Raw genomic sequence first — 24,277 nt, 5'->3', positions numbered from 1 at the left:
GTTATGAAACTCTCTCCTGTACTGTTTTCACAGGGATAACATGTTGGGTTTTTCCTCAGGAGAGCAACAGCTCATTTCAGTGCACTCAGTGGTGCTTTGTTTGGGTACACACACACACCTGTACGTGGATTTGTGGATGCTTGTGCCTATGCAAGCAGATAAGCACTTCTAAACAAAGGCTCCAGGGGAGTTACATGCCCAGAATCAGGACACTTAATTGGTTTTTGTGTCTATAAAAATCTCCTGCCAGCTGTTATGGCAAAAAGTTGCCTTCCTGTTTTGTCAGCTCTTCCCAGCCTTTGTAATAGGAAGGGAAAATGAAACGTTGTTATCTCTAATGAGTACAGCAAATCCTGAATCCTGACCAGCATCAGGGGAAACTCAGCCTGTGCTGGTACAGTTCAGACACAGGCTAAAAGGGTGCCCCTCCATGCCTTTATATGAAATATGTATGGGATTGCTCTGGCATCTGAAGCATTTTCTCCTTCCCTACTCACATGTCATCATCTTTAGGTCAAGAGCAAAGCCCATTGTCACAAGGGATCTTGTATTTGTCTCTCTGTTTAACAGATATTAACTCAGTGCATAAAATAGGTGTTTGTGGTTAACACCTTCAAAATCATGTGCCTGAATGTACCTTAATAAATATGAACTTCAGAAATGGACATTTATTTCACCATTCTCTTAATTGAATAATTATTCTCTTTTGCTATTTTCCCCCTTATTTCCCTTTAGGATTTTGAAGCTTTTAAACCATTTTCTTTCTAAAGGGTATGGTATAGATCACTTTTTTAAAACTTCAGATGTTCCTCACTGTGCTACAGCAATCCTTTAATTTTTGAAGTGGTAGAAGCCATCTGTCTCAACAGATCATGTTCTTTTACACTGAATGATGAACCAATATTTCAGTTGATTTATACTTAAAACAGTCTTGGAAGGGAGGGAATTTCATAAAGCTGCCAATTTTTGTGTCTTCTATTAAGCTCCTAGTGTTCTGCTCTGTAGATTGCTAGGGTGGTGTCTGTCCCTCCCAGATGGGAAAGTAGGGCACAGATAAAAAAACAGTTTTCTCAATGTCAAGAAGAAAGACATAGACAGGAATTAACTGAATATCCCTACCTACTCCCTTACCAATAATCATCCTATTCCTTGAACTTCTGTGATGGATAGAAAAAAAACAGAGGTAAATATTTGAAGAGTCTATTAAAAGACAGATATGGATGTAGAGCCACTAATTTTCTTTTGTCTCTTTGGAAATGATTTCCTAAGCATTTTACAGTATGCATTCAGCATAAATTAATTATTGTTAGATTTATTCTCCAACGCTGCATGAGATGGCATTGGGGCTGCACAAATGCAGCTGTGGTCCATGTGAAAACATGGCCTTCACAACAAAGCACTTATTAAGGTCATTACCAAAGTTTTTATTTTCTGGGCTATTTTATGAAGGCAGCCTGAACAATAACCTTTTCATAAGGCTTCATAAGGACCTCTTGGTGTTCACTGTATGACCTGACACCAAAAGAATGGCAAGGAAAAGACAGGCAGTGTCAGCTTTGGCTCCTCAGTCTGCTGTGGAGCTGGAACAGTTAAACGGCTGCTTTTCTCCTCCGCACCAAACCTGACCCCTGACTCTGCCAAATGGAATGAAAGAAGCAGATTGGGGTGTGCAAGGAGCTCTTTTTGAACATGTCTGGCAAATACAAGGAGCTTTTCTTCTCTTTCATTCTTTCTGTTGGGTGAGGAAGGGCAAGCCCTGCCTCAGACTACAGAAGTGTTCTCACTCTGCCAGTGCTGCAGGACGAAGAAACCTTCTCGCTGGCCAGTAAAGAGAAATTCAGCAGAAACCCTAAATGTTTGGCTCAAATGCTGTTTAAAGTGAACTACAAACACCTGAAAAACAATTAGGCTGATGAGAGTTTGGGGATGACTGTCTCTTCAGAGAGGCTGGAAAGAATTTTGCTCATAACGAAGTTTGTGGTAGTAGTGATTTTCTGTAGATGAATAGACACAAAACACATCTTTGTTCATGAGGCTTTTTACTGCAGCAGTTGTCATGAGCAAAACCTGAAAGTACTTGAAAATCCATTAAAAATACAATCAGGATTTTAAAAAAATCGTCTCTCGAAAGTTCATCTTTGCAGACTGTAAAAGTGAGAAGTCGATAAGTATAAGACACATTTATGCAATTTTAGATTAATGATTAACTGTTAAAGTGCAGGCTTTGTACAATCAGCAAGGAAACAAAACCCTTCAATCTCTGCAGCCACTGGATGAAGCCAACTTCTAAGTTACAGTGTGTGATAAGATGTGCTGAATCCCAGCCCAGTTGGCCATTGACCTGCAGTGAATCAGTGATTGCTGTCTCCGGGGTGTTTTGGTTACAGTTCCCAATTCCCAGAGAGTAATTGTCAGCTGGATTTATGCCCGTTTGTGACTGCTTTTCCTCTGGTTCTGTACAAGCACCCGTGCGTGACATTGGGAATTTCTTAGACTTGGGACTACAAATTTCTTGTCTCCCAAATTATGTATTTCACCAAGAAAGAATCGACTAGCTTTAAATATTTGTAATAATACTCGGACTTACTTATACCAGTTCTAGGAGTAAGATCTTTAATTAATTTTTTTTCCCCATCAGAATTATTGAATTCAGCCAGAATTTTTTTCACACATCCAGGCCATGAACAAGTGTTCAAGTTCCCAAGTTAAAGCAGCATCTCGCCAACTTTAAAACATTTGGCTGGTCAGCAAGAAAGAAAAAGCTGCTTGTAAAGCACTGGAATGCATTTTCAATTAGTCACTCCATTGCTTAAAAGGCGAGGCATTAGGGACTAGGAGGAGAGGCAGGGGAGTGGCAAGGCTGATGGGGAGGGACAGCATGAGACAGTGTAGAGAAGAGCCTTTATCAGCCCCCAACAGCAGCCCTGGAGTTGGAGGCCACTCTTTAATAGCTGAGCTTTTGTTTAACAGCAGGGCTCCCCAGAGAGAGTGAGGTTTTCCTGGTAAAAGACCAAGATTTCTTACAAATAATTTAATATTGCTTTGTATGAAAGAGCAACAGAAAATATGTATTGGGAAGATGCTGGAAGGTTATTTGTTTTTCTATTATTGCCTGATAACCAGGCTGCTGGGCATCCTGACTAAAAGGTTGTGCTCTGGCAGACCTTCCTTGGCTCCTAAAATATTTTGAGTGAGATGACAGCCTTGAAAGAAGATTAAATAATGAACCCAAACTGCTTACTACACTTGGTTTATTATCCTGCCCAGCACTATGGAGTTCTCAGTCCAATAGGATTCTGGTAAAGAAGGAGTTTGGGAGGGAAAAAAACAAATCTCATGGCATAAAATCTTCTTTCTAATGCTCGGTAGCCATAACTACTTTTGCTTTTTTAAACGCTTTGTCCTGTACTTGACCTTCAAATGTTTGTAGCTAGCTGATCTGGAACTTTTTTGACTCCACAGCTGTCTAAACTAAGGATGATGACATTGCTTAGAGATCCTTTTGTGTATGTGTGTATTTAGGAATGCTGTTTTCAAAAGTATATATATATTTACTTTAACATGACTCAAAATCTTGGAGAGCTTGTACTTCTTTATCATATTAACTGATAAGTTCTCACTGGGGGAACGTGTTATGGCATGAAAGACCCAAATTACACAATAGGCTGGATTTCAGCAGGTAGAGAAAATTCGGGGGGTTGTTGCCTTCTGGCTAACTGTAATAAATTTGCTTAAGTAATATTTCACAGATGTGCTGGCAGTTTCCTGGCAAACAAGCTGAAGACCATAGGAAATTTCTTTACTCAAAGCATAAAAAATAAGAAGTTTTGAATACAAAGCCTTCAGCCCTAACAGAAAAAAACATTTGCCTAAAAGCTGGCCTGAAGTCTGCTATCTAAGCAGAAGAGTTAAAATAATTTTACAGTGAGTTTCTGTTTCTGTTGTATTTGTTTTTCTCCCACTATAGCTACACGCTGTATGAAACACGTGAAGCTGTTTTGGAAAATCCATTGCCTGTTGCAAGTTCCTCTGTGCTAAACTTGATCTCGTAGTTTTATTTTTAGAAGGGCTTATAGTTGCTGTCCTCAGTGTTGTAGGAAAAAGCTGGCAAAATGCCAGCAAGGTCCTGCAAAATGGAGACATGGGTTTTCTTGCAGACACAAGAATTTGTGATTTAAAAAAAATAGAAATAACCACAATAAGTGCCAAAAGGGAAAGGAATAAGTCTATTTACTCCTACAGTATAGTTTTCATATGGATATGTTGGCAGAAATAATGGAGCGTTTTCCGTGGGAAGACAGTGAAAAAAAATGTATCTATGGAAAGTATAAGATGTACTTGTTAGAGATAAAATTCTTGAAATAGACATAGTTTGTGGAATTTTGGGATGAACAGAGTAAGACACTGACCATCTTGGTGTAGTGGGGCATAAAGGCAGAACATCTGCCTCTTTGTCACCTTGACCTGCAACGGGTTGTGACAAGGACACAAACTTGTCAATGTGTCAGGAGAGGTCAGGGTATTTTGATTTTTGTTTTCTTTGCAGGCCAAGCTTGAAGCCTTTCTTTATTCAAGCCTGGTCATCAATCCACACAATGTTGTTTGCACAATACAAAATATTCAGTGAGAAGTTAAAATGGGAATATTACATAGGTGAATGTAGCTCTAAAACCAGCAAATGTGGCAATAGGGTAGGGAGGAAAGAGAAAAGGCAGTGTGTTGCAACCACTGATGTCCTCCCCAGCCTCAAACGAGGGATTAACATCTGTAACAGTTGTTTACAAACTTTTGGGAGGGGAAAAAAGAGACATTGACCAATCCTTTTTTATTTGCTTTCCATGCTAAAAAGAAAAAGAAAAAGAAAGTTTCCTCAATTCCACAAAGAAACAACTGAATTCAATTTTCCATTACAAACATCTTGCCCACCTCCTGTAGTTAAATAAACAGAGGACCCAAAGTCTCCAGAGCTGGATACAAGCCTTATCTCTGCAGAAATGCTCAGAGATATGTGTGTATCAGGTGAGAAACACTCTGTGCCCTGCTGGCTTGAAGAGAAAGGTGAAATATCTGTAACCTCCAGCTGTCCCCCACCCTCCTGCCCCAGATCTGCACCTGCAATCTCACCATCAGCTGTCTCTGGTGTGTTTATCCTCGCTACACCCCTCTGAGACAAAGCAAAACCCTCGGAAGCATTGCCTAGGGGAGGATGTAAAATTCCAAAGTCTGAACTTGAGGCCTGGCTTGATAACAGATAAATCAAGAGATCCGGCCCCACAGGCTGAGCCGGGAGCTTCACCTGGCCCAGGCAGGAGGTGACTCAGTGCTTCTCCCAAATCAGGGGTCAGTGATGCTCTGCCCTTTGAGCAAAGAAGGCATTTTGTATCTGGGTAATTTAAAACTGGCTGTTTCTGTCAGCTGGCTGCTGTCTGGCGGGCAAAATAGTCACATTCTCCTTTTTTTTTTGGGCCGTGGGAAGCCTCGGTGTCACCTTCTGGCCAGGGCAAGACTGTGCTGCCTTTGTGCAGCCGGCAGGGAGGGGGTTCAGGCTGCCCAAACCCAGCCTGCAGCTGACCAGGGAGCCTGAGATGGTTGAGGCACAACTCGAGCTTTATCTCGCCAAAGAAGGAGGCAGTGGAAGGCTTTAAAGTTTATTATGTCTTATTATACTCCTTATTATGAGTATTATAAGACATGAGTTTGTCACACACTACCAGATCTCCCAAATCTCCCTGTGACCACCCTATTATTGCTTCTTTTAACATACAAGAGCTGATTTTTAACCCTTTTTTCTTTTTTTTTTTTTTTTTTTTTTTTTTTTTTTTTTTTTTCTTTTTTTTTTTTCTTTTTCTTTTTCTGAGAGAGAGAACTGGTGGCAGAGGGAAACTAGGAGCATATGCCTGTGATAAAAATATCAAAGTGGAAGTATCTACCAATGGGGGTAGTTTGGTTCTGACTGAACACTTCACAGGGTACGGTTTTGCTTTTTTTCACCCCAAAGAATTTTAATTGGGGAATTTCCAGAAATCCTAATGAATTGGCGGAGCTCAAGGAAAGGTTACAGACATTTGTAGGATGAGTGGAAAACATTTAGAAGGAGAAAAAAATGCCAGAGAAATAATTAAATAGAGGAAAATCAATGTCAAAAGTATTACAGAAACACAAAGGGAGCCAATCAAGTTCGATTTTCCAAAGTAAATACACACTATCAGCAGTTACACAACTTTTCAGATCACCATAGTAATCTGGAGGATGCTTTGCCATTTATTTTTTAAGTAGTAAAAAAAAATAAATTGATTTAATGGAACTATAGGGACACCTTCTCCCCTTTCAAACACCCAAAGGGTTACATCTGGCTTTGCACGATTAGACTTTTTATTATTCCTCCATAATAGCAGCCTTGCTTTAGATCAGTGCATTTCAAGCACAGCTTCTGTGTTTAAGTCTATCAATTCTAATAGGTTTAAAGAACCTATTAGAGAGGGGGGGAGAAAGATTATTCAGTATTCTAAAGGTTGTGAACTGCTTTTAATGCCTGTGTCTGTCTCTCCATATGGGGGTGAGGGACAAGGGGAGGAGGGAAGGGTGGGAGAGGAGTTGCATTAGAAAGTCCCTCCTTTTAAAAGTGTCAAACTCCAACCTGCACAGAACAGGGAAAGGGAGACCACCAATAACCCTCAGAAAATAATATAAAAACAAACCTCAGAGGTGGAAGAAAATACCCAAAAGGAGAAGACTGCAGCTTGCAGTAATCTGTAAATGATTGCTGGCAAAGACTGGAGGCTTCGAGCTTGAGCTGTGTTTGTTCCAAAAGAAAGCCAAGAAGGACGGTGTTAATAAAGAGAGATTTAACTGAGGGCTGTGCTTGGAATAAAGTGGACTACAAAAAGGTCAAATTTGATCAGTTGGAGCAGATTACAAGGGCTTTAAAAGGTAGTGGTGAAGAAATGAAACTGGGACTGTGAAGCAATATAGCACAAGATTGATTTTGGGGGTGGAGAGAAGCTGGGACAAGTGCTTATCAGCTTGAGAAGGAGGAAGAGCTGTGCTGGGTTTGTTGTCATTCCCACACTGAGTAGAGTACTTGCTGCTTTTGTGGTTAGCCTTCCCTGCCGTGGTTTTTCTTCTTTTTTATTTTTTTTTTCTGTTTTTAATATACATATTTTATTATTGTTATTCCTACAATGGTGTCTATAATCTCTGACTTGGATCCTCTGAAAAGCTGGAAAGTTTTAAGGTAGGCCTATGTTTTCTTCTGTTTGGTACAGGCTTTTTGGGTTTAGCCCTAAATTAACTGGGGCTTGAGTTATAATCGAAATGCGAGCCCTGGGCTTAAGTAAGAAAGGAGTTTCTGGTAATTAGAGCCCTTTTAACATACAGCAAAACCTTTGAACAGATGTTTAGAGAGACTCGGGAGAGAATTTTTAAATATACTTCTCAGTGTTACAGTGCAGTAAGGAATTTTTTTTTTCTTTTCCTTATTTCTTTTTAAGGAGAGATTGCTCTGTAAATTCAAGCTAATAGTAAAGGCTCACACCAGTTGCAACTGCAGCGTTAACTCTCTGCTTTCCTTGCTGTGCTCTGCATGGAAATGAATGGGAAACTCCAGAGAAGCAAAAACAAACAGCATGAAAGTTGATCAAGAAGTGGAAAATAGTCTTGGGGGAAGGAGGGGGGACTGAAGTGCTTGTTTCATGTTGTTGTTGAAACTTCTGCATTTTGTTGCCTCTCTTAGTGCATGTCTTGGGTGCTTAAAAGTTGCTGCTTTTTTTACCTTCAGCACTAATGTTTGGGTTGTTTTTTTTTTAATTTGCATAGTGAAAGATGGTAATTTGAACTGCTGAAAATGATAAGGAGGGAAAAAATATCTCCATTAATGTTTGCAGTAGATATTGAAGGTTCACAGTGTTAAATGTCTGTGTTTAATGCTACTGTAAAGTGCCTGGGTTTGCCTTATTGAGAATCCAGACGTATAAAAGTTTGCAGATAGTTTGCAGAAACTTCAGTAAGACATTGGAAACATCTGGGAGTGTAGATGGCAAAATTATAAAATCACTTAAATATAAAGTTGTGTAGATACCCCTCAGCTTTTTTGCAAAACATGAAGCTGCCTACACCTAATAATTTTTTGAGTAAATTGCAAGGACTGGGGGCTATGAATTCTGATATTATTATGCTATATATGTAACAATAACATTTTAAAGTATACTTTAGATTCTTGATACAACTTTTTAAAAAAACTTACTGTGTTCTGAGCTGAAAGAGGAAAAACAACATTTCAAAGTATAAAGTCTACTTACATGACTAAGGGGTTTTTTCCCTCACTGAGCTTTCTATTTTAGGAGTTTAAAATCCTCTGGCCATTTTCTGAGCCTCTGTGTCAGACTGGTCACTGAGACCCTCCATCCACTCCTGTGACGTGAGACTTGTCACGGGGGGGGGGCTTATTGCAAGTTCATTTTATTTTGTTTTTCAAGTGGTTCGGGGCTGTCAGCACAGAATGACGAGTTTGTATTTGGCTCCAGAAGTTCAGGGTGGATTCTGGCTCAGACCACAGTGGGGCTGGGAGGGATGGAAGGATGGAGGAGCACTGGGCTGGGAGTGGCATCTGCTCTGGGGCTCATCCTGCACCGGAGCCGGGCTGGCTTTGACTCACCACCACTGAAGAGCTTCTGCAGAGTCCCCTTTGTGATGCCTTTCTGTGTGTGTGTGTGTGTGCGCTCCAGAAGAGCTATTCTAGGAATTATTTGGAGTTTTATCTAGCTCTGTGAGACTATTTCTGATTGCTCTGTGAGAAGAGTCAGGTGATGCCAGCCTTGTGCAGAGTTGGAGGATGACACAGAGGACATGAAAGTCAAGGAGATTTAAGGAGGAGGCAGTGATGCCCTCCCAAAGAATGCTGTTTTCTTTAAAAAAACCTGTTTTACATGCCTGTAAAAGGAATATCTCCCAGGCACTTTTTCCCCACAGCATGCCTGAAGTTTCCCAACTTTGTGTGTGATTCTGGAGACTGCAGCTGTATTGGACACAGAGCAGGTCAAAGATGTGATTTAGTCTGGACATTTCTGTGTAGTTTCTGTGCATGATTTGAGCAGCAGCTCTGCACAGATGTGACATTGTGCAGCGCCACTGCAGGATGCAGAAGGTTAAGAGGTGGGAAAAGGCAATAGGTAATATGAGCAGAATGATCACTGAAAGAAAAAAAGAGAAAGAGCTAGAAGTCATCACAGAGCTCATAGGGCTTGTGACTTATTGAATTGCAATGCCACTTCTACCTCTTCTTATAAATTTTGGTTCCTCTTCTGTGGGCCTATTTCCAACGTGTTTGAGGCCTCTGAAGTTCCTGGTTTTAGTGTGTCCGCAAAGAAGCCTGTAGCTAATATTCATTAGAAATAGAGGAATGTTTCTGTGTGTTTATTTTAGGTGCACAAACCAATTCTTTCAGACTCACACAAGTTGATGTAGCAAATGCCACCACCAGCTCTAAACTAGTGTCCCACACTGGTAAATTCTCAATTTTGTTTACTTTCTGCACCTCCATAATTTATTCTGTGACTCCATCACAGTTTGAGGCCTGATTAGCTGGGAAAAGACTGAAGGATGCAGATCCTGTGGAGGCAGCAGGTGGGAATATTGACAGTGGGATTTAATAATCCCCAGGGGCTCAGAGCAGCCTTGGTGCTGGTTCTCCCCATGTCTGGCTCCTCTGCCCTGCTCCCCAAACCCTCTGGAAGCGCTGCCCTTGGCCTCTGAATAAAGGGAATAATGAAGGGAAAGGTACAATAACACACCAGACAAGGCTGTGGCTGGTGGTGAAGCCTAAAAGGAAGGAGAGGTCATGTTGGAGCATGAGAGGGGATTTTGCTGGACTTCACCCAGCTAAGCTGGGAGAGGTAGCAGAGGTATAAAATAAATGGCAATATGATGTGTGTATATATAATATTACATCAGGCCTCCCTCTTTGGTTGTGTCTGGAGTAGGGCAGTGAAAGCTGCAATAATTTCTGGTAAGTCTCAGCTTTCTCTGGTTGCAAGACCCCTAAACACAGTTTAATGTGCATTTTCTTTCACTGGATTTGTTCAGAGTGGTCTGAGTACCGAAGTTACTGGAAAGAGAACACATGGATTGTTTGTTTTATTTTCCCTCCTGTTGTCTCCTTTGGGATAAGCTCCCAGAATAAGATCTATGCTGTGACATGGACATAGCACTCCCTGATCTCCCTGTTCACAGTGTGACTGCAATAAGCACCATGTCCTGTTGTATTCCTTGGAGCCACGAGAGATTGGTAAAACTTCAAGCCTTCAAAAAGGAAAAAGCCTTCAAAACCTTTGTAGTAAACAGAGTGTGCTCATCCAGCCCTCTCCAGACACAGAAATCTCATTTACCATCTTCAAAATGAGATGGGAGTTGGGATCAAGACCCCCTAGTGCATAAGAGAGACCAAAATCAGCTTCCTTGATTCCAGAAAAGTCTCTTATCCCTAGTCAGAACTTCTGGCATGTGGTTTTGTTCCTCATATGTGACAGGGACAATGGTTTCTGAAGCAGCCTGTGCTTTGGGCCCCTACAGCAGCAAAAGCAAAGCAGTACTCTGGCAAAAAGGAGGGAAAAAAACTTGAATTCCTCAAGGCCACATCTCCTCTGTTGTTTTTCTGTCTTAATTTGGCCCCAACAAGGCTAAATTCAGCACTATAAATCATATGAGTTACCTATGCAGGGAAGACCTTGTACCCCTTTGCATTCCTGTCTGAAGAAATATGTGACCTTTCTATGGCACATTGCTAGCGGGAAAAAAAATATTAAAAGCCAGTTTTAACTTAACTTTGCAACCTCAAGGTGAAACCCAAGGAAAGAGTAGGAGATTTTTACTCAGAGGAGTGGTCAGCCCCTAGCCTGGGGAGCAGGGAATCTTGGTGTCTGCTCTGCATGCAGATGACTGGAATTTCACAAGTCCTATTGAACCGGCCTGTCCAACTTGGCTGGTGGAGTTGGGAACATCTTGTTTGCAGCGCGTCATGTGTCGGGCGGATGTACCAATTCAAATGTTCTCTCCAAAATGTCTTTTTCCACCACACACACCATCCAAACAGCCTGCTAATGCTTTGGCTTTTCAGGAAAAAAAAAAATAAAAGTGTTTTTCATGCTTGGCAAATCAGTCCAGGAGGAGCAATTTCAGCTGTGTTGGTTGTGTGCATTATAAACCTGTTCTGAGCAAGTAGTTCTGTCCCTACATCCACCCCTGTGATTGCCTGGGAATTGAGGTGGGTTAAATAGCTTCAAAATGTTCAAACTGGGGAGGGGGAGGAGGAAAGCAGACACAACAGCTCAAATTTGGCTGTGGGCACAGAACAATAAATTGAGCAAAGTTTAAGATAAGGCATTCTGTATTATATTCAGTATCTGAACAGACCAGTTAATGCATAGACGCCCAACACACAACTGCTTAGAGAAGGGACAAAGAAAAAGAAAATATTTCACTTATGCTTTACTCTGAGGACCTGGACAATGTTCTCTTCCTCCAGTACTCAAAAAACAAAAGAAAACAAGCCCTGAAAGCTTGGCCCGGGGACCAAGCTGGACTCCATCGCCACCATGAAATACAGAAAAAGGAATTTCAGATGTCAGTGGAGAATACAAATTCCCTCATAATTGCCACAATATGCTTGGTTTAAAAAAAAAAAAAAAAAGAAAATGAAAATAAATAAATAAATGTGGAAAGAGAGTGTGTGTATCTTGTAATAACTAAAAACACATTTTAGCAATGGCTCTCCAGTTTACCAATCCAAAACTACAGATGGTGTCAGAGATGGCATTGAAAGGGGTGTGAGTGAGGGTTACACACGTCCCAAGTCATGACGCAGATGAGAATCACCAGAGGGATGGTGGCTGTTGCCAAGCTCTGATAAGCTAAATATGAGCAGCAAAACAGTGTGGATTCTTCTGCGTTCAGTTTGAATGTGTAACTCTACAGTCACTCAAGTGAATAATACTGGGATGAAAAATTAGGGCCAGCTGTCTTGAAGTATTAGTTTTTAAATTTTTTTCATGTTTTCTTATCTGTGCTTCCTTTGCACTTTGTAGAGGACAATATGGGCAGCTTTTCTTGGTTTGTTTTTGTGTTAGTTTTTGGGTTTTTTCCTCTTAAAAAGGCAGGACCTATGGGATGATGCAAGAAGATAACAGAAAACAGCAGATTAGGATGTAACACACTCCTGCATCCATTGCTGATGGCTGAGAAAGTCATCCAGTCCTCCTCTGAGCCTGTGCAGATTTATTCTTGCATCTTCATTTTCCCCTGATTAAAATTCACTATCACTCCTTTCAATAAGAGGTTATTCTCCACCGTTTTGCTAAAAACAATCCACTTTTCATATCAAGCCTGTGTACAAGCTCATTACATCTTGTTCATTTGGACATGAGTTGTTAAATCTTCCAGGTGCTTTATGGGGGATTTAAACACCCAATTCAAATGAATGATCCCTCACAAAGAGGTTTACTTACTGCTGCTGCCATGTTCCTTTACCTAATTATTTGAATTGCCCTAACCCCTAAAACATAATATGAAATTACTGCAGCAGCAGCACAGCTGTCTAGCCAGATCTGTGACAGTGAGGTGCAGTAACACTCTGCCAGCCACCAGTGATCTGCAGTTCAGGGACTTGTGCCAGCAGCTATGGCTTTTCCTTGATGGTTCCTTCCTCTGTGAATTGATCTGACTGGTTTTGCAGTTTTAACTTTGAGTCCAGAACATCTGTCAGCAAAGAAATTCTGTGGTTTGGCTCACTGCTGGCAGTCAGTAACAAAGCAATGCACTGGAAGGGCTCTTCTCCATGTAAATTTGTCTTGTATCCATGTTTTGAGACATGTGGAAAGTGTTTGGAGTGGATTCCCTGCTAAGGCCTTGAGCCATTGACTTCAGGCTCCCTCCTCTTGAAAAAACAGCACAACCTCCAGCTCCTCTCATCTATTATACCCCAGAATTTCATTCCTGACTGGTGGTTACTCACCCAGTTACACGGGTGCACATGTTGCGGGATGCAGGGAAAAGGAGGATGATCCTTTCCCACACACATTACTTAATGATGCTTTCATCTACCATTTCATTGCCTTCATCTCCTAAATCAGTGGCAGTCCTAATGTACTCCTGCAGGTCTTTCCTAAACTACCCATTCAAATTTTCAGCTTTGTCTAGTTCTGCACTCAGTGGGACTGAAATAAGGAGAGTTGCCTGTACACAGGAAAGGTAACCGGGCAGTGGCAGCCTTACATTGTCCTTGAGAGATGAGGTTGTAATTTCATGCTTTTCCCAGGCTTTCTGTGTTAGTTTGGAAGTATTAGTTAATCTCTGTGCGCCCCAGTTCCCAGAGGTAAAATGGACTTGTTAATACCTGTCTCATTTACTTTAGCTATAAGATTTTCATGGCTATACAGATGTACAGCTCTGTCCTATAAAATCCACATCACTGGGGGCTCAGCCTTGGGCTGGGCTTTTCATCACCTGCCCTCATAACAATAATTTATTTAACTGAAACAAGAATTTAATTCTTTTGAGGGTAAGTAATTCCTTGCTTGTTTACTAAAACCCTTTCTTCATTATTTCTGTCTTTGCAAGATAGCACCAAGGACAAGCCACGCAAATTCCTTGCACTCACCATCTTTTTTTTCCAAGGAGTTGTTAGGCTTTGTTGTTTTTTTTTTGAAGAGAGCTTCATTAAAGATCTCTTGCACCTCTGCTAGTCCCAAGATGCTGTACCAGGGAAGGAGAAAAGGAAGGTGAAACCAGAGAGATTTGTAGTCTTTGTTGCCAAGATTTGCCTTTGCTTGACCTGTGCAAGAGATGAATTTCCTATCTCTTAGGAAAATACTCTAACTATTCCCTTTGGGTGTTGTCTGGTGTCTCCCAGCAAACCCGTACAGACTTCAGGAGCTCTAATACTCCTGAAAAATGCTCTGTGGCACTAAAAAAAACCCCTTACTATAACCTAAGTGTTACCATCCAACCTTTTTTATATGAGCAGCTGAATGTGCTTCTACTGATTATACTCTAATTTTCCTTAATTAAAAAAAACCCCAAGCTTAATCTTATATTAATTGCATTTCTATATAACTTTCTCAGATTTTTTTTCTTTGATTGTGTGTGTTTCCTTGTGTTTCATCTCAAGTGATAGAAATTCCTCTTTTTTTTTTTTCCTCATCTGGGTAAGTTCATGCATTCCTTGAATATAAAGAGATGTTGTGATAATTCACTATAGGACACTTGTTCTTGAGCTGATCCCAAGCTGATATTAGTGGACCACCTTGTTACTGAACACCAGTTTTTGACCTGTAGACACTGACTTTTTTTGTTGCAGTTCATTTTTTTTTTTACAGCTGAGTTTTAAAAGTGAAGATTTTTTAAAGGGTAAAAATATTGGGAGGCTCAATGATTGTCACAGTTGTGACTCTCTCTTTTGTGGAATGGATGGATTTCAGATTATTGGAAAAATTTGTCATGTTGGTTGTGCTGGATTTTTTTTTCTTCTTCAGATATCAAGTTAAATTGCCTGTAGCCAGTTATCTTCTAGAAACATGGTGTATAGATAATTTTTATCTGTTAAAGAATTAATGTACTTATTCACGTAATTTTGCAGTAGTAGAAGACTGATTTTCAGTTTAACACACCTGAATGGCTGAGTACATCTATGTATTAAATTAGCAGATGAATGGACCCAGAGCTTTGCTGGGGTTGAAAATCTTGGTTTGACTTCTGAGTGATTTCATTAAGGATATTCCACCCAAGGATTTGTAAGATACTACAGAAAGCTTTAAAGGGGGGAGAGGTTAGGGGGTTTTCCTTTAGTTTTAAGATTCTGAATTTTATATTGGATTCCTCATTTCCAGGTCCCACAGAAAACAGTAATCTTATAGAAAGGACTTAAATGAGCCTTTGAACAGTGGACATTTCAGTTCTGAAAAGTATGTAGTCTTAATAACTGTTCTCCACAAAGAATAGGCTATTAATCCACAATTTAATTAATCTCCACATGTCATCCGAGCACAACTCTACCTGTTACACTAATCCTGAACTAGGAGGCACTGGCAGATCTCAAGCTGAGACTACCTAATTTTGCAAATAGTAACTAAAATCACCTTAATGCATTTTTACGATGAATTTGATATATCCATCTCTCAGATGTAATTAATCTTTGTTTTAAGCAAGCATGGGGTTACTGCATATTAATCAGAGGTGGTTTCTAGTTACTGTGAGGTTTGCACAGATTTCCATACAATATACTTGAAGAAGTAATGGGTCCATGATTCCTGTTAGATATTTGAACCCTAATTTTTTTGTGGCCTTTCATTAGAGGTGCTGGGAATGTTGGCTAACTTGGCACATCGTAACTGGACATCCTTTCTGCCCTGGTGTGGTCTTGAGGAAGAATTTCAGTGTTTCTGGCGCTGCAGAGACTCAGGGGGGTCTCTGTAGCCCTTGGACTATCCCCCTTGTTGGAAAAATTGACCTTGCCAAGAGTCGTGAAATGTTGTTGACTGGCTGGAGATGCCAAAATAAAGGATTTATGTAGCCTGGGAGGAATTACGAGCTTGGAAGGAGGAGATAGGTATTAAAGGTCTCAAATGGGGTGATGGGGAGGAAAGTGTTTAAATACTGATGTAAACTTTCATTGACTCCAAGAGGAATTAATTGGCAGGGTCTTTTATGTGGCTTTTGGGGTTAGATTTCCAGCTGACTCAAACTGACAAAACTCCACTGAGCAAGATCTAGACTTAGAGTAACTTGGAGTTGGAGCCCATGTGTTTTGCAGAAGACTTACTATCTTTCTTCTTATACATAAAGTTTCTGGATCTAATAGAAGAAAAAAAAAAAAGCCTCGGTCAAAGAACTTACTGTATTAATTAATTCCAGCCTGTGTTTTTGATGCCCAGTTTTACTCTATCTGAAGTCTGGACTCTAAAACCTCTTGGGAATAAAATTACATTAAGTTTTAATTTTCTGGCTATTTGTTCCTGTGATTAAAAGGAACAGATGACCCAACTCTTTGCTCTTTAGTTAGCCTTCAAGTAGACTAATAAATTTACCATAATCTATGAACAAACTTAAACCCCTGACATCGTAGGCTGCAGACAAGCTGAATAAACTAACTGCATAAGTTGCATATGAACTTTAAATCATTGGGAAGCAGTGATAGGGAGAAACCAAATCTGCTGTATTGCAAAGTAATTTTTTTTCTACCTATTTGAGCTGAAACTTTCCTGATTTTTGTAAATGTGGTGGATGTGTAGGGTTGGGTTTGGGTTTGGTTTGGGGAGGGGTTGGTTGTTGGGGTTTTTGGTTTTTTTTTTCTTGTTCTTCCATAAGCTGTTGCATTTTTAACCCAGAACAACATGATTTTGTACATCTAGCTCTGGGACTGCTCTTAACTGAGTTTAGATCTCCCTGCTGTTCACTGAGAGTCACAGCTACATCTGTGGGCAGCAAGTTGCTCTGTTTGGCAAGAGAGTCATTAAAATCTGTGGTTAGTGAGAGCTTACATCGTGCACACAGTTATTCTAAGTGTAACTGCAGAGTCTTGGTACATCATGCCCCAAAACTGGCTAGACCACTATTTTATGTGGACTTTGTGGGTTCCTCATCATATTCCTCTCAACATGTGTCATAAGAAAAATTTAAAAGCTGTTTCATCTCTTCACACCCAAGAGAAAAAGCAAGTTACTCAGTGAGATGTCCCCTAATTTAAAAGTTTCTTCTGTAGCAATACTTTCTCTAGTAAACAATTTTTCTGAGTCTAGGATACAGTTATTGTATTTTGCATCTTTTCTTCTGCATTTTACCTGCAGATACTGTACAACCAGGCACAGCAGAATGTCCCGCAATAGAAATAGGCAATTATTCTTGCCGTGACAAAATAGCCCCCCAAAAATCTGATCTGCTGCAAAGAAAATTTTGTTGTTCATGTTTGTGTGGTTGAATAAAGTTAAAAAGAAGAATTAGCATGGATGAAGCTGCAGGTCCAAGTCCAGGAGGCATGCTTCTGTTCTATTCACATGCACATGAGAAATCACCCTGGCCAGAATTATTTTTGTTGCAATTACAGATGTTTACTGGGCACGCATCACAGTATAAAAGTCCTAGGAGAAGACCCAGTTAATTTGCAGAAGGGGGAAAAAAAACCCAACAAAATAAATCAATCAAACAAACAAAAAGCAAAAAAACCCACCCCAAAACATCATAACCACTGTTCAAGAAAAATAAAGCACCTGAAAACAAAATGCCCTTTAAAGTACATAAACCCAGCTTGAATGTATTGTGTACCTTACCTGTATTAATCTGACTGTACTAATTTTTGCCTTGTTTTCCCATTAAAAGCTCTGCAAGTTATTACAAGGTTGATTGTACATCCTGTATGGGCAATTCATGTTGTGAATTAAATTTAAACAGTTTTTATGAAAATACAGTCTATAACAACAGAGGGAAAATAAGCTGTGTTGATGAGATGAGCCATGTATACAGTGAGTTTGGGATTTGGACATGAAACAATGTTGGGCTCCAGGTTGCAACACCATAAAATGTGACAATCTGGAGGAAAGAACAAGTTCTGCATTTCTTTTTTTTTTTTCTCCCCCCACCCCCTTTTTTCTTATAATCCACACCAGCAGTCAGACCACACAGGAAGTTTGCACAAATCAACTTGGTGAAAGTGGGATGGGGAAGCAGAACGAGCTCCGCGGCGAAGGATTGGGCATGTTTTATTTCTTCAGCAGCTGGAAGCTTAGTGTGGCACTGTGGAATAAAATCAGCTTTGCAAGGGAGGAAGCTGTATAATCAGTATGCATGACAGGCCCTTAAGATGTGATGATCTGGAACAGAGCAGTTACCTATATATGGTATCTTTGTATCGCCTCAGTAGGAGCTGCCAATTTTGAATTCCTTCAGGAAGATGGTAAAAAATGTGCTTGAACCGAGGGGTTCCAGCAGGAGTTTAGCTGAAAGTTTCAGACCCAGAAGGGCTCCCTTCTGAGGGGAGTTTAATTATGGAATCAGAGAGTTGCACAGAATAGCCACTGCTCCTCAGAAATGGTGACTTGAGGCTTCTGTTGTTTGAATTTTTGCGTAACGCAAGGAAAAACAAAAATCTTTTGAAGGATTTAAAACCAATAACCCACATGACAATTGGCTCACAGGACAGTAGATACTCTGAAGGCCAAATCCCGAGAATTGGAAAAAAATGCATCTTTCTGAGTGATGAGAATATCTACAATCAGATAGGATTAAAATGGATGGGGAAGGATATAAGTCTTCGTGTTTTGGCCAACTACTGTCTGAGGTCAAGGAGAATCTTTCCTTATTTGGCAACATATCACTATCCATGAAGGCTTTTTGTACCTCTTAGAGATGGAAGGTCACATAAAACAGACTCCTGTCTGATCCAATGAGACAATTGCTGTTATACAAGAGCGTTAAAATCTTACTCATTGAATTTCCCTTCCTACTACTGAATTCTAACAACATTTGCTTTATTGATGCAATGTGTGAGAAAAAGAGCAAACCTTTCAAGCCTTATGTTACTGAAGAATATACCTTTTTTTTTTTTTTTTTTTTTTTTTTTAACAGCATTGTATGCAGGGTCTTAAACACTTTTTGGACCAACAAGTTTCACTGGGTAATTTTGCATTGAATCAAAATAATTATCCATCACTCTTTGAACTTTGTGTACTCTCAGATAGGTAAATTGTACACTTTAGCAGGTCAGCATGTATTCTGACATTGTTGTGGGAAAGATTTGCATAAGGAAAATGTAGATTTCCCTCCCTCCCCCTCCCCATGATGAAAATCTCAGTACACAATAGCCGTACTTCCACATGTCACAGGGACATTGTGTAAATTACAGAGTTACAAATTTGTCAGCCTAACCAAATGTCTGAAGGAATAATGTCATATTAGTTATATTTCATCTGTAAGCCTGGTCTGTTTTAACCTTGATTTGTGTGGCAGCTAGCCATACCAACAGCTTGTGCATGGCTGATTATAAACAACTTTATTTTAATGTAACAAGATTCTCATTTAATTCCTGGGAGCTTGATGTGATGGTGCTCAAAGCTAAATGCAGACCTCTCTCTGAGGTAAAGGATTAGATCAGACTGACCAGAAAATACAAAGTCCTGAAGATTTCAAGATCACAATCCTTTGTAATTTAAATTGTAATTCAATGTTGTAATTCAAATTTTCTGAAGTTGGATAGTGCACTTAAAATATTGTGAATTATGTTCACAGACACCCTTGATATAATTTAGATATAGTTTTGGTTTTAATTTAATTCCATTTTTGTGTTGAAGGACTTGTATATTCAACCAAGATTTATTCGATTAGTATTGCAAGTGTTTTTTTTCTCTTTTTTTTTTTCTTTTTTTTTTTTTTTTTTACACATTAAGAATGAAAAATTCATTCTGCAAAAGCTGGAGTCCTTGAAATCTGCTTTCTTTTTCTTGGGATAGTGTGTGTATCTTGGTTGGATTGTGTCATGCTGAATCAGATGCAGATTCATACTTGGTGGGGCCAGGGGGGTCCTGCTTTGGGATTTTTTGCTGTTTCTGGTGGTTTCAATGTTAGGGTTGTTTAGTGGAGCTTTTTATTTTTCTTTTCATTATTATTATTTTATTTATCTTTTTGATTATTTCATTTCCTTCGGTATGGTTTTTATTTTGGGATTTTTCTGGGGGAGGAGGATCTGCTTTGGGGTTGTTTTTTTTTTTGGAGTACTGTAGGGGGGGGATAGGGTGTTAATGTTATAGAGGATTAAAAATGTCCTTGTTGAATCAGTGTGCCTGAGAGGTTTTCTTTCTTTATCTGACTGCCTATTTTCAGGAGGCTTAAGACAATTTAGTACTTTTGAGATTACCACCTCCTTGCCAAGCATCTCAGAAGCTGAACAAGAAGTTCAAAAAGGGTGGGAGGGATCAAGCTGACATTCATAGGTGACTTTATTTACACACCTGATTCCTGAGCAGGGTGGAAAGGGACTACAGCGTTCATTCCATTTTGAAATCAGCAATAGTCAACCTTAAGTCCGTAACTGTCAAATTTGAGGGGTCAAATTCAAGCCTGAGTTGAACCTTTGAGTGGCTCTTAAGCTTGTGGTGAACTGAATCAAATTGCAGAAATGATTCTTAACTCAATTGTCCCTTTAAACTCCTGCTGCTTTGCAGCTTTGCCTTCCTTCCTTGCAAATAGCTGGGTTTGAGCACCCCCTCTTTCCCTCCTGTGGAAAAAGTACAACTTTTAACTGCAAACAGAAACAAAACATTTTACATAAACATAATTGGTAAAGTTTAGAAAAAACCTGAGGTTTACTATTTCTTTTCTTTCCCTCAAGTCTTCATTCATTATTATGATTCTTGTTTGTTTGAGAGAGCAACAAATTGTGAACTTTAATTTTCTGTGCAGTGTTGTCAGTGGTAGGAGGAGGTGGGAAACAGCAGTAATAGCCCAAGGCCCTACATTATGTGTTTGATATTTGTGTCACAGGGCAATGTGGTGCTGCCCATTATCCTGATGCTGGGGAATCTTTAGGAGTACAGATAATGAATCCACTGCTGTCAGTTTTCATCGTTAAAAATTTCCTTGGCTCTAAGTAAAATGATTATGTGATTGGGGATTTCTGGTGTGCAAATACACAGGGAAAAGGCACAGATGATCATGTGCACACAAGGGCACTTAAGGTCAATAAGGTTTTTTTCAATCAGAAGGTAAAAATGCAGAAATTTGCCAATATGCTCTTTTAAAATATATATAAAATCATATTGTGGAACTTTCTTTATCTTAAGATTATTGCACAATCTTAGAACTTGTAATGTTTTTTTTGTGGTTGTCAGTCCATAAGTTTTTGAAACTAGAACCACACAAAGATTTCTGACTTCCCAGTGATATAGAAACTAGTCTTCTAAAATCCACTTCAGCTTCTGACCAAACTTTCACTTCTGCTTCAGCTTTTTCCCTCACTCTGGGCTATGTGTAATATGAATGTTTCCTGGTTCCAAATGAGAAGCATCAGTCCCGTTTCTGGGCCAAATTTTCATGATCTTTTCAAATGTGCACTAAAGAAACCAAATAAAACTCCTGCCCAACACCCACAGAAGAAATCAACTGGCAAAGGTTTCTAACAATGTGCTCCACAGAAAGATTTTATATAGTTTAAAATGCTTTAGCTCTAGTTCTTTTGTATTCTCATGCTCATGGCTTGCTGTTTTAAAGACCTGTTATTTTTAAGACTCCATACCAGTGTTAATCAATTTTAGCTGCATGTCCCCAGATTATGTATGAAGACAATATATTTGTGCTTTTATTTGTCAAAGAAAGCTCTGTGCCAAACCAAGGTCTGAATAATCAGGCAGTGCTGGGTGGGGATTTTTTTTTTCTTTTCTTTTTTTTTTTGTTTAGCTGTGTTTGTCCTGGAGATTGTTAGGCTGAAGTATTTGTTTAAAAGAAACAAAATGAAAATGAGGGTCCATAGCCAAGTTTTCAAATGATCCTCTTGCTCACTGGCAGTCGCTGAGACAGGAAAAGTGATGGCTAGTGATTCAAAAATCCTTCATGCTCTCATTTTCTTGGCATTTGAGCTCCTAAGAGAGTCTGGCCTTTTTCCTGCATCCTGAGATTAGCTGAAGCACTGGTTTTGTGAGGGTTTTTTTTACGATCTACGCAGTTCCAAAATTACAACACTGGTTGGGAAGTTTTTAAGACTTTTTTTTGCTCAGGCATCTCCCTTGAGATGTTTGCCACCTTTAACCATTCTTGACTTGAAAGAGTGTTGATGATTGAGTTTCACACAGGCATATCATAGCAGAAACAGCCCTCAGCCTGGGGAGGTGCACTTTGATTAGGTTGTGAACCTCTCCTGGCATTTCTTCTCCGTGAGCCTCAATTGTTTCTAATCCCGTGTTTAACTTTCCTGCGAACTTTGGCTTGGCAGAGGAACGTATTTGCTTGTTTGGGGCAAGGCTGTGTTTTACTGCTTTGCTTGAATTTCTTAGTGTTCTCCAAAATCACAGCGACTTACATGGGAATCTTGCCAGTGCTTTAGACTTCAAATAGTGATAGTAAGATTTGTGTGCTCATTTGAGGCTTACATAAAGCTAAAGCTAATATTTGTGGGCATGATTAAATGTGTTTGGTATTTTGGAGGGGAGGGACGTATCTAGCTTGTGAGTTATGCCTACTGCCTTGTGGGGATTCTTATGAAATGTAGCAGCAGCTCAACAGGTTATCTAGCAGAGGGAGAGTTAATGCATAGTGCTGATACTCATAAATCAGGAGATTAATGCCTGCCTTACACCTCTTAATAAAAACAGCAGAGAACAATAATCTTATCAACATACGTGTAATCTGTAAACAAGTGTTGTAGTCAAATACAAACAGATTTTTATCATTATCCTGCTCCAAACCATGTGACTCTGCAGTGAAGTACTTGCAGGAGATGAGTTAATACATGTTTGACAACAGTTGCAGCCAAAAAAAAAAAAAAAAAAAAAAAAATCATTAATGCTAACATGAGCAAGATAATTGGGATTTGTGGGGGAGTGGATGTCCAAATTTGAACTTTTGAACTGTCAAGCATTAAAGCCTGTTGTTTCCTTTTAGCAACTGCTACAGGCTGCTTGTAATTTTTTGTGAACGCCCAGACCTAAGGAAAAAGTAGAATGTGCTAAATCTTCTAATTAATAGAGATAGCACTGATGCATCAATTAGCAAGCTGATCACTTCTTGTCCTTCCGCACATAAACTGTTTTCACAGAATCATAGAGTGGTTTGAGTTGGAAAAACTTATCTAGTTCCATCCCCCCCTGCCATGAGCAGAGACACCTTCCACTGGACCAGGTTAACTCAAAGATCCAAGATGATCCAGGTTACTCAAAGACAAAAAATGAGACATTTGTAGCTCCAAAATGAGACATTTGTGACCTATGGCTCCTCCAGAGAGGAGGCTGAAAAGATGTGTTTCTAGAAATAAATGATCTTGAAATCAGAGAAAAGGAGGAGGAAAAGAAGGTTTAGAAAGAAGATGATGAAGGGAAAAGATCTGGGTGTTGAAACAAGCTGTGGAGGCCTTCCTGAGGAAGATAAACTGAGATAAATGTTGGATAATGCCTGGAGACGGCTGGTGATGCTCAGTATGGGTAACAGTGAGCAGTGGCGCAGGATGGACCAGCACAACCTCTGAGCCATGCCAGGGATGTGGAGACCTTGTGAATGTAGTCTGAGTGTAGAATGTGAGGTGTAAAGGAAAGTAAAACATAATTTCCTGCCTTTCCAAACTTCTTGTACCTCTGTACATGGTCTGCTTAAATATGAGCAGATATTCCAGACTATGCATATATTTATATTTATATGTATAAGGTCACTCCTTAGGTTGGGGTATGCACCACTTGCCAAAGCACAAATGAATTCTGGTTCCTAGATGTAAACATGTCATGGGTACACATGATGTACAGGCTCAGAGATGATGTGGGATTGCAGTAGTTCCATAAATGCTTTTACAGTAGGCTGTGGGATTGTAAGCAGCAATGTAATCATATGTATTTTCCAGAGGAGATGGCTGTCTTTTCAATGCCAGTCCACTTCTAAAAAGCACAAATAAGCTTGAAGAACTTGGAATTAAATGTTACTCTGTGAAGAGTAGGTAGGATTCATTACACACATTCCTAATTAGGCCTTAGAACAGAAATTATTTTATATGGTATTAAATAACATGTTTTCCTTTGAACTCTCAAGCTTCACTCTAATCACCTTCCAGCTTTCTTGGGTGCTCTTGGGTTCAAACTAAACCCTCCTCTTTTTCCTCAAATAATCTATCAAGGGTTGTTAGCTGGGGGAAGAGGGTCCTCAGAGAAGCGAGTAAGTTGGTGACATAATTGGTTTCCTCTCAAAAATGTGTATGAATGAAGATAGTTGCAGCTGTAGTGAGTACACAGATAAACTTTCCATGCTTTTAATCTTTTGATAAGTATTTGTGTATGTATTTTGCACCTAGCCCATTATAAGGGAAAAAAACCCCAATAAATTGGATAGCTCTACTTTCTAAAAAGCGAACCCTTATTGAAAGGAAAGGAAATTATAAACTTTTTAAAACCACTTAACTTTGCACATGAAAGACATGAAAAAGTAGGTGTAAACCCCTGGTCTATATCTTGAAGGTGAAATATAGGGTAATGGGTGCAGGGGACTTTCTACATTAAGGTAATAAATCATTTTCCAGCTGATTTTCTCAGGGCTTTGAGACTCCTCCTAG

At 39.7% G+C, this 24,277-nt stretch overlaps 1 protein-coding gene across 1 annotated transcript in view; it reads left to right on the top strand.

The window, feature by feature from the left end:
- Positions 1-6,844: 6,844 nt before the first annotated feature.
- CELF2 (CUGBP Elav-like family member 2) overlaps positions 6,845-24,277 on the top strand; it is a 376,889-nt gene continuing 359,456 nt past the window's right edge. The window contains exon 1 of the mRNA XM_083859037.1: positions 6,845-7,234. Coding sequence (XP_083715163.1) covers positions 7,182-7,234 — 53 coding nt within the window. The 5' untranslated portion in view covers positions 6,845-7,181. The remainder of the gene's footprint in view (positions 7,235-24,277) is intronic.

Source organism: Zosterops lateralis (assembly GCF_965231275.1).
Source record: "Zosterops lateralis genome assembly, chromosome: 4".
Lineage (NCBI taxonomy): Eukaryota > Metazoa > Chordata > Aves > Passeriformes > Zosteropidae > Zosterops > Zosterops lateralis.
This window is presented reverse-complemented; position numbering and strand designations above follow the sequence as displayed.